Below are 12,417 nucleotides of genomic sequence, written 5' to 3' on the forward strand. Positions count from 1 at the left end.
GAAGAGGCAACCACAATAGACGTATAATAAACCGCAGATTTGAGATAAGCTTTAATCGATTCACGTGAGTTTGGCGGTTTTCGGACATAGACCTTGATCAAACCGAGCAAAATCACGCAAACCAGAGAAACCGAGAAAACCGAGATGAGCTTGTAGTTCTTGATTCCGGTTTCGTAGAAGGAGGATGCATAAACTAATGGTGGAATTAGGCCGAAGAAAATGTAAGACATGACCGCTACTAAGATATGTATCCGGAAATTGTCACGTCTCCCTAACAATTCCTTGTACCGATCTGTCTCTTGATCTGAACTGTTTCTTATATCTTGAAGCTACAAGAAATTACAAAGAATCGAAAACATCAAGAAACCAAAGAAGCAATTTATATCTCACAAGAAAACGTTTACAAAAGGGTTTGAAAAATTAATTACGTTTTGAGCTAGAATGATGAGCCCACCAGCCAAATTTGCGACAGCAAGAGCCAATATATTTACTGAAACAATAGAAGTTATAAATCATTATATTGGTTAATTATTGTCTGTTATATATAAGAACCATGTCTAATACCAAAGAATGGTGACTTACCGGTGGAGGAACCGGAGGCAGAGGCGGAGGATACAACGCCGAGGCTGGTGATGGTCTCGGTGAGACCGCCGTAGATAATGCTCTTCAACAACTCAACGGCGAATCTTTCTCCGTCCGGTTGAGTTTGTGGCAGTGATTGTGTTGTGTTAATACTTTTCATCACCTCTAAATTTTCTTCAACTGCATATAACTTGCAAATTTTCTTAGGATACAAGACAAATTGCAGTGATTGTGTTGTATTGTATCAATCATATATTCAATGTTTTTTCATCAAAAACCGTTCTTGATTTTCCCCAATTTGGAATCAATTTGTCTAGTCCGGTTTAGGTGAGAGGACGAACTTAATAATTTTGTCTCGATTCAGGGATAACATACCTGGTTCCTCAACCGGTTTTGCCCTGATATAAACAAATTCTAAGAACCTTGTTCCTGAAATTGGATTAAAAAGCATGGCTCATCATATTTATAAAACCATGCAACCCCGGCCGGAAAAAATGATTTAGAACCGGTTTAGAAAAAGTTTGATATACCTAACCGGATGAAGTACTTAAGACAAGCCAAGCATGTGAAGATAATTCCCTCCTCTTTAGCTTCTTGAACATCATCTTCAATACCGGTCTCAGGGAGGACATGAACCTTAACCGGTGGCTCCATCTCTTCAATGTCGCTTGGTTCGTCAGTTTCATCAACCGGTGCATTGAGTTTTAGATCCGTCATCAAATCAACGTGCTTTCCACGTTTCCTTTTCTTGAGAATCACTTTTCTGGTGATACATGAGCTACAACATGGACAGTAAAGCTCATAGTTTTCTTGTGTTTCAAGCAACTTCTCTAGGTTTGACTTTTCTTCTGAATCCGATGATGATATCTCGCTCTTTTCTTCTTCTTCTTCTTTCTCTTGTTGTCCTTCTACCTCATCATTTTCTCTGTTCTGTTGCATTTCGTTCTCTACATTTGCTAAGTTTATGGAGCTCGACTTTAACCAATCTAAACCGTTTTCTTCATTTGAACCTGATACTTCGTTTGAACCGGATACTTCGTTTGAGTCGGTTTCATTATTTGAACAGGTTTCGCTGACAGTAGTCTCAAGTACTATTGGATCTGAATTGGAACATACCGATGATGTGCTTTCACGAACAGACTTGTTTCCTACGAGAGCAATTAAGAGTAGACAGTAAACGAGAGGTTGATTTACCGCTTAAGCAAGGTTGAGCCCGGTTAGCAAATTGGAGCTAATTTTAGACGCAATTACAATTTAAAGATATATAGAGGTACCAAAAGAACATAAAAGACCAAGAAAAAAAAAATATGTATGAAAATGACAAGTTGACTAATCATTGTATGTACCTTGAGATCCATCATCTTCCTCTTCGACTTCCAAATCTATCTCGGTGGTAATGTTGACAGGCGCCGGCGTGCTCGCTACCGCCTTGAATCGAAATTCTCCGGCGGGAACATTATCTTTACCAAATCTATAAGTCTCAAGAAGATCAACCAATAATTCTGCATCTATAATTTCACTCTCCCCATCATTCAATCCAAACCAGCTTGCATTGACTGGTCGGTTTGGTTTTTTCATTTCGAGCCCAATTGTAATGAAACCCAATGCCGAAGTTTCTGAGATATGAAGGAGACTACAGATTTTGTGACTCTCTTTTCTTCTTCTTTTTTTTCTTTCAATGAGAAAACTTAGTTGTGCCTTTTTAATTTTTATCCTCTAGAATCATATTATCGTACATAAATAATACCCACGAGGGAAGCACGAGGTGTTTAAATATTTGTTAGTAATTTATATAATTAAAAAAATTGCTTCAGCTTGTACATTTTGGATTTTTGGTAAATAGGGAAGGTGTCATAGACTCATAGTTAGGTAGCACTCTATTTTGCAACCTTAAGTCCTTAACCAATTTTTTAAAAATGAGTAATGAGTTAAAGAAGTACTATTAGAAGTGTAAGAATACGAATCACTTATGGTGATTGTACTGAGTTAACTTATTTCTTCTTTTCACAGAAAAGTTCATACAATAATTAATTAGGCAACCCATATTAAAAAGAGTTCCACAACATTTCATTTCACGAGTCGCACAAGTTTGAATGGTAGTATAACACAATAATAAATCATAGATTATACAACTCATTATTGACAAGGAAACGTTACAAAGTTAGTTGGGAAATAAAATAACGGACACAATACAAAATGTGTAATTACTGTCTGTTACGAAGCCCATTAATTGCGAGACCTTAGAAATTTGCATTTTGCAAAATTACTGTCAGTTTTTTTTTTCTTTATTACTTTTTTTTTGGGTTGGAGAAGGAATAAAAATAAAAATTTGATTATGTTTCCTAATTAAAGATCCAAAACTTTTGTTTTAGTCAAGAATTAAAGGGTTGCAGTGTGTTCTCTCTGTGTGTGTTATAAAGATTTGGAAGCATGTCGGCGAAGTTCGTATCGTAAAAAAAGGATTCTTTACGTAGTAGATAGGCCACAGGTGGTTTCAATCTTTCCCCAAAGAACCAAAACATTTCGAAATCGACAAAATATATATTTCGAATTTTAAAATATCTAATCAGCATTTTCAGAAAACCCTCACTACTACTCACCCCTCTCTTCTTCGATTTGATCAATGGCGTCGTCTCTTCAGATCAGGTTCGAGCCGCTCCTCGGATTAAACCGAACCGGTTATTCCCGTCCGATCGGGAGTCTCGGTTTCCCTCGTTTTCGCCGCAGGTTTTGTAGTATCAAACGTCCGCTGTTGCTCCGCCCTTCTTCTTCTTCTTCTTCTTCCTTCTCCGGTGGTGGTGAGTCTGATGGTCATGATAAAGGATTTATCCCTGACGCAGAGAGAGATGGCTCTGGCTCCGTTCTTGGATTTCAGCTCAGTCCTCCTGGTATAATTAGAATCACTGTTCTTTGAATTTAATTCACTGCTGTGTTTGTGAATTTAGGGATTTGGTGGTGGTTCTTTAGGGTTTAGAATATTTGATTTTTTTTTTTTCATTTCTGATATAGAGTAGTAGTACAATTTGGGATTCAGAATTTTGTATTTTTGCTTTTGGTTATACAGGTGATCAAAAACTCTTTGGCACTAGCACTAACGAAATTACACATCAAGGAGAGAAGAAAGACGTTATTGATGAAACAGTAATGGCTGATTTTGGTGTACCTGGGAATAGAGCTGTTGTTGAAGAAGGAGCTGCAGAAGTTGGAGTTCCCAGTGGAAAAGCTGAAGTTGTCAATAACCTCGTTTTCGTTACGTCCGAGGCTGCTCCTTACTCTAAAACAGGAGGGTTAGGAGATGTTTGTGGTTCTTTGCCTATAGCTCTTGCTGGTCGTGGGCATCGTGTTATGGTTGTTTCTCCTCGGTACCTGAACGGAACCGCTGGTGACAAGAACTATGCCAGGGCTAAGGATTTGGGGGTCCGTATTACTGTAAATTGCTTTGGAGGTTCTCAAGAAGTTTCCTTTTATCATGAATATAGAGATGGTGTTGATTGGGTAACCACTTTTCTCGTCTTGCATAATATCTTTGATGGATTATGACAATCTCCATTTATTTACTAGTTGTTTTTTTCGGTTTGTTAACTGTTTTTAGGTTTTTGTTGATCATAAATCCTACCATAGACCAGGAAATCCTTACGGAGATAGTAAAGGAGCCTTTGGTGATAATCAGGTACTACTGTTGATCGAAATACTTGTCCAGAGAAAGATTTATATTGCGAGAATGTTGTGTCCTAAATCATGTGCTCTACCAAAAATGACAAAAGTACCTCGTCTCTCACATTTTGTTATTACAGTTTCGGTTCACGTTACTTTGCCATGCCGCGTGTGAAGCCCCTCTTGTGCTTCCTCTTGGAGGGTTCACTTACGGAGAGAAATCCCTTTTCCTTGTCAATGACTGGCATGCCGGACTTGTTCCCATGTAACCTTTTCTTATTCAGATTACCTTACTTTTGGGTTCAACTTTGAACAGATGCGCAGGATTGCAGTTTCATTAGTGGACTTTAATTTTGTGTACTTTAAAACTCATATCGTGTATCCCCTTTGATTCCAGACTTTTGGCTGCAAAGTATCGCCCATACGGAGTTTATAAGGATGCAAGAAGCATTCTCATTATACATAACCTTGCTCACCAGGTAAAAATCTTAAAGCATTTCTCTAGACTCGAATATCTATTCTTCTTGTGGGTTATATATGGTCGTAAGTTATTTTGCATTTCATAATTTGGTTCTTTTACTGAAAGGGAGTGGAGCCAGCAGCTACTTACACCAACTTAGGACTGCCTTCAGAATGGTATGGAGCTGTCGGGTGGGTGTTTCCAACATGGGCAAGAACTCATGCTCTTGACACCGGTGAAGCAGTTAATGTTCTCAAGGGTGCTATTGTTACCTCTGACCGTATCATTACTGTGAGCCAGGTAATGGATCTTTGTAAGCATAATCCCTAATTGTTAGTGATCACAATCACTAATAGTAATTATTGTAAATTATAAGTTGGATGAGTTGGTATTCTGATTGGAACTTGCTTTCCGCTTTTTCAGGGCTATGCATGGGAAATCACTACTGTTGAAGGTGGATATGGTCTGCAAGACTTGCTTTCTAGTCGGAAGAGTGTTATAAATGGTACTGTTCACTGATCCTAAAACCCATGTCTCTTATTACTTAGACATTTTTCCAAGCTGATATTCTTGCGATGATTATCAGGGATAACAAATGGAATTAATATTGATGAGTGGAATCCGTCCACAGATGAACACATTCCTTTCCATTATTCTGCTGATGATATCTCCGAGAAGGTGATGTGAAGTTTTCTTGAGTAAATGCTCCATAATCTAGCATTACCAGTGCATTATTATGGTGAATGCATGCTCTGCTTTGGGCATTGATATGGTGAATTGACTTTCTGTGTCTGCTTTGGGCATTGCAGGTCAAATGCAAGATGGCACTACAAAAGGAATTGGGTCTTCCCATTAGGCCTGAATGTCCTATGGTGTGATTTCAAAAGCCAAACTTTTCAATTTTTCAGATTCAGTTTTGTCTTAAATCAAACTCATGTAGCCTGGCGTGGCTTGAAACTTTTCTCAGATAGGGTTTATTGGAAGACTTGATTACCAGAAGGGCATTGATCTAATCCAAACCGCTGGTCCTGATCTCATGGTGGATGACATTCAATTCGTAAGTGAGTCTTTTGAACAGATTGACTGGAAAGCACACAGTGCAAGTGGCTGGTGTTTTTCACATGTTTCTTAAGCCCGAGGCAGAAATTTGTTTGGCTTGTGTAGCACTTTTCTGTATTCTGATATTCCTTTTTTCAGTGAAAGACATGTTTCTTTCTTGTTGACCTATTTAATGTGATTTGGTTTCTTGCAGGTCATGCTTGGGTCAGGTGACCCAAAATATGAAAGCTGGATGAGAAGTATGGAGGAAACATACAGAGACAAATTCCGTGGTTGGGTTGGCTTCAATGTTCCAATCTCTCATCGAATCACAGCCGGGTAAGAAAAAAAGAATGTCTTTCCAACTTAGACTTTTGTCAAATTCCAAAAGACTCTACTTATCTAGGTAGATCGATTCATTAAATTATCACATGTGTCATGTGAAGGAGCTGTTTTAGAAAACCTTAAGATTGTCACAAGACTCACAAACATCTCATTGGCTTTTGTTTTGAAATCTATATAAACAGATGTGACATCCTTCTGATGCCGTCAAGATTCGAGCCTTGCGGTTTAAATCAATTATACGCAATGAGATACGGAACCATTCCAGTCGTTCATGGCACTGGAGGACTCAGAGTGAGTTTCTTAAAATCTTCAAAAACCGGATAAAAATACAAAATCAGAGAATTATTTGATAGTTTTAAAAGGGTATGAGTATAATTGGATCATAATTGTTGTCAGGATACGGTTGAGAACTTCAACCCTTACGCAGAAGGTGGAGCTGGTGCTGGTACAGGGTAATATATTCCTCTGTATTGACAAATGAATGTGAGAAATCAAAGTCCAATGAATTGTATTCTTATGAATCTTTCTTTTGTGGTTTTAATGTTTCAGGTGGGTGTTCACTCCCTTATCGAAAGACAGCATGGTGTCAGTAAGTCTTATCACACTCTCTATTTCTCTTTAGGATTTGCGATATACGTTTTTGGTTAGGAGGGATTTGTGGGTGAAATGACCCTATTGTGTTACATAATTCAGGCCTTGAGGTTGGCTGCAGCAACGTACAGGGAGTATAGAGAGTCATGGGAAGGATTGATGAGAAGAGGAATGACCCAAAACTATTCTTGGGAAAACGCTGCCGTTCAGTATGAGCAAGTTTTCCAGTGGGTTTTCATGGACCCTCCCTACGTCAGCTAGACCCAACACAAATCGAAACAAACCGAGTTGGACCGGATCGGACCAGACCAGACCTGACCAATCAGATGGAATATAGGGCTATTGTGGAACCTTCTATTCCGGTTATCGAAAATCTATGTATGGTTTTCAACGTTTCCAGTTCCACAATAAGCCGTGTGTATCTAAAATGTTATTGACTCGTATAACTTTTGTTTTGGGGAGGTATAGTAGTTTAGTGATGAGGCTATAATATGTTTCTTCTGTTGGTTATTATGGTATGTACTTTTCCAATGATGATGATTGATAAGTTTAATAATGATGGTTTCATAACAAATTAGTGGGCTCTATTCGTTAAAATAAATAATTTGACCAACTTTTTGATTAATGAAAGATGAGAGAATGAGTAGGAGAGCAGTAACACACAAATGATCGAAAACGTAATGTATAATTGAGTTTCCATTAGACGTGCTTACCTTAAACAATCAAACACCAAATATTACAAAACATGAAGTGAAGTATCAACGACTCTATAACATGATACTAATGAGAAAGAAGGACAGTAATTCTGACCAACCAAACGATGACGACTATTAAAGAGATCATCATTTCGTTATAGTATTAGGCATTGATGTTCAACATTTATTGACAGATCGGTCGATCATCTCATCTTTGATCTATTATTCTGATAACAAGTGATGGGGTTAATGGGGGTAAGGAAAGAGTCCAAAATAAGGTCTCTTAATTATTTAGTTGTTATAATGTTTCGTTGAATTGAAAATGCTATCGTTCGAGCACGCACGATCCTAAAAATTCTCTATTATTGCGATTATTATTATTGTTATCCTCTAATTCGTTGAAGAATGCCATATTTGTGTAGTTCACATTCAAAAAAAACCTTTCCTAAAGTTGACCAACCAGTTTACACTGAAAAGTGTATATGATAATGATTGTTTTGTTTACCCTGTCTTTTTTTTTTGGGAACAAACTTGTTTAGACTGTCTTTTCTTTCTTCTTACCATTAATTAACAAAACGTAATGAAGATATTTCTGAATAAATATTAAATTCGGAATTGAAAACAATACCAAACGCGTAATAATTATTTTTCTATGAAACAAACAGTACTCGTAAGTTAAACATATTAAAAGTCTAATAGTGACTCATAAAATATAAATTGATAATGTAGCTTGTGTTTTCTTTTTCGGTGCTTAATTGCATCATCAACCATTTGAAACTTTGACATCCTAAATTTATTAGTCGACAAAAGAAAAAAAATATCAGCCATACTTAAAAAATAATTATGTAATTATGCTATATTTTTTTTTATTTAAGTAGAAAACAATAAAATGTCTAATATACATGAAATAAATCGTTTTTAAATGTTAACATGACATATACCGATAATAGATATATTAAAGATATACCAAAAAAATATTGAGAATTTGTTAGAAATATTGATTTTGAGATACGTCTTATCAAAAATATTTCTTTTCTTAGCCATCTTCATATTTGCACTCTTTTAGATAATCAAAATATGTTAAATTAAGTTTTATAATTTTTTTTAAGGGTTGGGTTCTTTATTTTATATTTATGATATAGTTTTAAGATGTTGGAGTTTATAATATATAGAAAATGAGTATTTTTGGAAAATGAACAACTTAAAAGAGTATTTTTTAAAAGAACATAAAAAATGGGTCTTTTTTAAAAAATGCTCCAAAAATATTTAACCATGTAGAGATATATAGGAGAGATAAAAAAAATTTAAATGTTAAAAATTAAGTATTCAAGTTTTTGTTAGATGAAGACATAAGAAGTTTGTTTTTTTCTAATTTTTGTCACACATTCATTTATGTTTATAGTTGAAAAGTTGAATTTATACATGGGCTACTTATTTTGAAATAAACTAAAATAGTTTTCTTTTTCCTTGAATTGAATTTAATTTCAATAAAAGAAAGAAATAAAACAGAACAAGAGCAATCTCTCCGGTAATGATGGACAAAAGTGGGTAAGTCAGTGGGAATTGAGGTCTCTGATACCAAACACAAACCCTTTTTTCTACACTTTTCTCCCCTCTAATCACTCTCTTGTCTTTGTCGCTGTCGTCGTCCCCTTTCCTCTTTCGTCGTACGTGTAATGTGTAAACCTTGACAAAAAAAAAAGAGAGAGAGTCTTTTTGGTGTTTAAATTTCTCATTTTTTTGCCAAATCTGTTTCTCGAGATTAACTAGCGGGAGGAGGAGCGAAACAATAAAGGCAAGAGGCTTTCTCAGGTGAATTTCATTGTTTGTTCTCATTATCTGTTTTGTTCGACAAAAACCTCAGTTTCGATATGTCAAAAAAAAGGTTGAGACTTTAAACGACTGAGTTCTCTCTTTAAAAACCATTTTCAGGACATGATTGGTAAAAATTTGAATTGGGTTTTTGTTCAAATGGTAAAAAAGTTGAAACTTTTCAATGTTCTTGATTAAGGGTTTTAGGATGACGATTTCTTCTTTTAGGGTTTAGATTTTATTCACTTGCACTGGTCTTTTCATACGCTTTGGAAACAAATGTTGCAGGTTTTGATTGGTAAAGCTAATTATATTGATCTGGGTTGGTTGAAATTTCTAATTCTTTGATTTTAAATTGTAAAGAAATGCCACCTTTCTTCTGGAAGTTTTTGTTCATATCTTATAGACGAGAGAGAGTATTATAGAAGATTCAGACAAAATCTGTTTTTGTTTCAGATTAAATTGTTGGGGTTGCTTTAGAGCTGTGGATTCTACTTCTTGTCTGTTTGTTATTTCTTTTATTATGATTTAGTTAGCGTGTTCTTGTTACCTTAAACATCCACAGAATCATGTTATCTTTTGTTTTATAATGGTTTAAAATATTTGAGATCTGTGATCCAAAATACTCAAGACCTTCTTGTGGGAATCAGAAATCCCCTAATTTGTTTGTTCTGTTTGGACTTAAAGTTACAAGACTCATGCTTTCATATGGATCTATATATATTATTAGGTACTTTAGTTTCAACTTTTGCTAGCAGCTTAATACCAAGTCTTTCTGATCAAGGATGTAGCAGTCTCTCATGTTTATTGCAATACCCATTTGTTTCTCTTCATTGTCTAACATTACTTGGTTAGATATTGTCTTTATCTTCTGATTTGTGTAAGTTTGAATCAGTTGTCTTTTTTTCTTCTTTCTGCTCGCATGTTATAGGAAATGTGGCTTTGAAGTATTCTTACGAATACCATCACTGAAGATTGACTATTTTGTTTTCGTCATTCTTATTTATATCATTTCATTTTCACAGTGAAAGAGAGAATTGGAGTTGGGATTGCATTGTTAATCTTTGAATCAAAATGAGTGCAGCGGCTACAATGCCTATGCCCCGTGAAGCGTCTAATTATGATGAGATCTCTATGCAACAGAGCATGCTCTTCTCTGATAGTCTTAAGGTAGATTCTAAACTTTTGAAGTTGCATAATCTTACTAAGTCTTGTGATCATTGCTAAAGTTTTCAAAAACAATTTCCATGCAAGATAAGGATTCTAGTTAATGTCTTTGGTTTGCAGGATCTAAAAAATCTGAGAACGCAGTTGTATTCAGCAGCTGAGTATTTTGAACTATCCTACTCTAATGATGAACAAAAACAGATGTGAGTGAGTTTATTCCTCTCGGTACTCCCTATTCTATCTCTCAATGATCCTAGTTTGCAGCTCTGATTACTTTTCGTTAGACTTTCTTCTTTTGGGGGTCTTATTAGTTTCTTATGTGTTTATGTAGAGTCGTGGAGACACTGAAAGATTACGCGTTAAAGGCTCTGGTGAATACAGTTGACCATTTGGGATCTGTTACGTATAAAGTCAATGACTTTGTTGATGAAAAAGTTGATGAAGTTGCAGGAACTGAACTACGAGTGTCTTGCATTGAACAGGTATCATTTATTCCTTCTTCTTTAAAATGGTGTTCTTAGATTGATTTCGTTTAGGTTACTGAGTGTTCTTATATATGTATAGAGGCTACGGATGTGCCAAGAGTACATGGATCATGAAGGTCGTTCACAGCAATCACTTGTGATCGACACTCCAAAGTTCCACAAGCGATACATCTTGCCTTGTAAGTTTCTCTCTTATTTGTAACCATCAAGTCTCATCCTCTTTTTTGTTGGTTTTGAGACTCACTACGTAAAAAAAACTACATTCTCTATCAGCGGGGGAAATCAAAAGAGGTGCCAACCTCGCAGAGCTGAAGAATGTTGAAGGTAGTTTTGATGGAGAAGAGAGCTTGAACCAATTCAGAAATGGTATAAATTTCCGTTACCTCTACATGTTCAAGATTTGTTCTAAACCTGATTCTTGATTTGATCTGTTTCTTGTTTCCTAAAGCTGTTCGTGCTACAATTCGGGAAACGCCTCCACCACCAGTAAGGTAAACTCCCTCATTCCTAGTGAGTCCCCTTTGTTAGCTGACTGGAATGTTTTAATCATTGATGTCGAGTTGGTTTATTGCTTTTTTGCAGGAAACCAATAGTTCAGTCTCCGTCTCTTAGGAAACCTCAACGTTCAGCAACCTTCTCGTTCTCGTCTATCGCCACGGTGCCAAAGAAAGAACAAGGTAAAAGAAACAGCTTTAGCTTGAAACTGCCGCTTTGGGATTAATGTGAATACAAACCCTCTAACTGTGTTGCTTGGAAAACCAGATAAGCGAGCAGTATCACCACATCGGTTTCCACTTCTAAGATCTGGTTCAGTTGCTATCCGACCGTCATCAGTTAGCCGGCCAACGACCCCGAGCAAGAGTAGAGCGGTATCTCCAACTCCTAAACGGGTAAGCTTCCGTTACATTTCATGCACACTCACTCAGACTCTATCTTCACCGGTTCAGAACGTTTTTGTGCTTTACGGGTTATGATTCTTGATTTCTTTACGGTTCAGTATCCGTCGGAACCGAGGAGATCAGCTTCGGTTCGGGTTGCGTTTGAGAAAGAAGCCCATAAAGAACCAGAGCATCAACAACAACCGAGCAAGAGCAAACGGCTGCTTAAGGCATTGCTTAGCCGACGCAAAACCAAGAAGGACGATACGCTCTACACTTACTTGGACGAATATTGAACCGAAAGCTGGTTTTGTATTTCGACTGGTAAACCGGAAATTACATTCCAATTTTTATTGCATTTTTGTGTAATATAATAATGTCAATATATATGTTTCTGTTTCATTTTTTATGTGAATGCAATATTTCTTACAAGCATACTAGAAAAAAATTCACCGATTTAATCAAATACACTACAAGTTTTCTTCCAAGAGAAAAAAAACCACAATTTTATTCTTGAATATTACACTTGATGATGTTTATACTTACCAAAATTGTTTAGATGTTTACACTTTTACTTCCAAGTTCCAACAACCAAATTCACTTTTTCTTACTAATCTTTTTTTTTCGGTAGTGATCTTTTTTTATTTATAATTATGCTTTCACAAAAGCGGAGTTTTTAAAAAGCTTTACTAATTAAATTTTTATGTCCA

General features: G+C 36.2%; 3 protein-coding genes across 3 annotated transcripts in view; 2 read left to right on the forward strand and 1 right to left on the reverse strand.

Moving 5' to 3' along the window:
- LOC104706735 (membrane protein of ER body 2-like) overlaps positions 1-2,245 on the reverse strand; it is a 4,347-nt gene extending 2,102 nt beyond the window's left edge. Inside the window, exons 1-6 of the mRNA XM_010422949.1 lie at positions 1,929-2,245; positions 1,113-1,730; positions 958-1,011; positions 583-762; positions 429-490; positions 93-329 (exon numbers count right to left, since the gene is read on the reverse strand). Of these exons, the coding sequence (XP_010421251.1) occupies positions 93-329; positions 429-490; positions 583-762; positions 958-1,011; positions 1,113-1,730; positions 1,929-2,160 (1,383 nt within the window). The 5' untranslated portion in view covers positions 2,161-2,245. The remainder of the gene's footprint in view (positions 1-92; positions 330-428; positions 491-582; positions 763-957; positions 1,012-1,112; positions 1,731-1,928) is intronic.
- On the forward strand, positions 3,011-7,226 carry LOC104706736 (starch synthase 1, chloroplastic/amyloplastic). Its single transcript, XM_010422950.2, has 15 exons — positions 3,011-3,470; positions 3,647-4,077; positions 4,175-4,252; positions 4,377-4,501; positions 4,634-4,715; positions 4,823-4,996; positions 5,120-5,201; positions 5,283-5,374; positions 5,506-5,568; positions 5,664-5,753; positions 5,949-6,073; positions 6,262-6,370; positions 6,476-6,531; positions 6,629-6,668; positions 6,773-7,226. Exons 1-15 carry the CDS (start codon positions 3,206-3,208, stop codon positions 6,929-6,931), a joined length of 1,971 nt encoding a protein of 656 aa, XP_010421252.1. The 5' UTR covers positions 3,011-3,205; the 3' UTR covers positions 6,932-7,226.
- On the forward strand, positions 8,879-12,193 carry LOC104706737 (protein ABIL3). Its single transcript, XM_010422951.2, has 10 exons — positions 8,879-9,177; positions 10,203-10,347; positions 10,465-10,547; positions 10,676-10,826; positions 10,909-11,008; positions 11,103-11,195; positions 11,278-11,320; positions 11,412-11,506; positions 11,592-11,719; positions 11,827-12,193. The coding sequence occupies exons 2-10, from the start codon at positions 10,252-10,254 to the stop codon at positions 12,001-12,003; spliced, it is 966 nt and encodes a 321-aa protein (XP_010421253.1). The 5' UTR covers positions 8,879-9,177; positions 10,203-10,251; the 3' UTR covers positions 12,004-12,193.

Source organism: Camelina sativa, chromosome 8 (genome assembly GCF_000633955.1).
Source record: "Camelina sativa cultivar DH55 chromosome 8, Cs, whole genome shotgun sequence".
Classification (NCBI taxonomy): Eukaryota; Viridiplantae; Streptophyta; class Magnoliopsida; order Brassicales; family Brassicaceae; genus Camelina; species Camelina sativa.

Coding starts and splice junctions, on each gene's coding strand:
- LOC104706737 (XM_010422951.2), top strand. CDS start 10,252: ATGAGTGCAGCGGCTACAATGCCTATGCCCCGTGAAGCGTCTAATTAT. Junction 11,196..11,277: donor CTTGAACCAATTCAGAAATG/GTATAAATTTCC, acceptor TGTTTCCTAAAG/CTGTTCGTGCTACAATTCGG. Junction 11,720..11,826: donor TATCTCCAACTCCTAAACGG/GTAAGCTTCCGT, acceptor TTTACGGTTCAG/TATCCGTCGGAACCGAGGAG.
- LOC104706736 (XM_010422950.2), top strand. CDS start 3,206: ATGGCGTCGTCTCTTCAGATCAGGTTCGAGCCGCTCCTCGGATTAAAC. Junction 5,202..5,282: donor TCGGAAGAGTGTTATAAATG/GTACTGTTCACT, acceptor GATGATTATCAG/GGATAACAAATGGAATTAAT. Junction 5,569..5,663: donor TTAGGCCTGAATGTCCTATG/GTGTGATTTCAA, acceptor AACTTTTCTCAG/ATAGGGTTTATTGGAAGACT.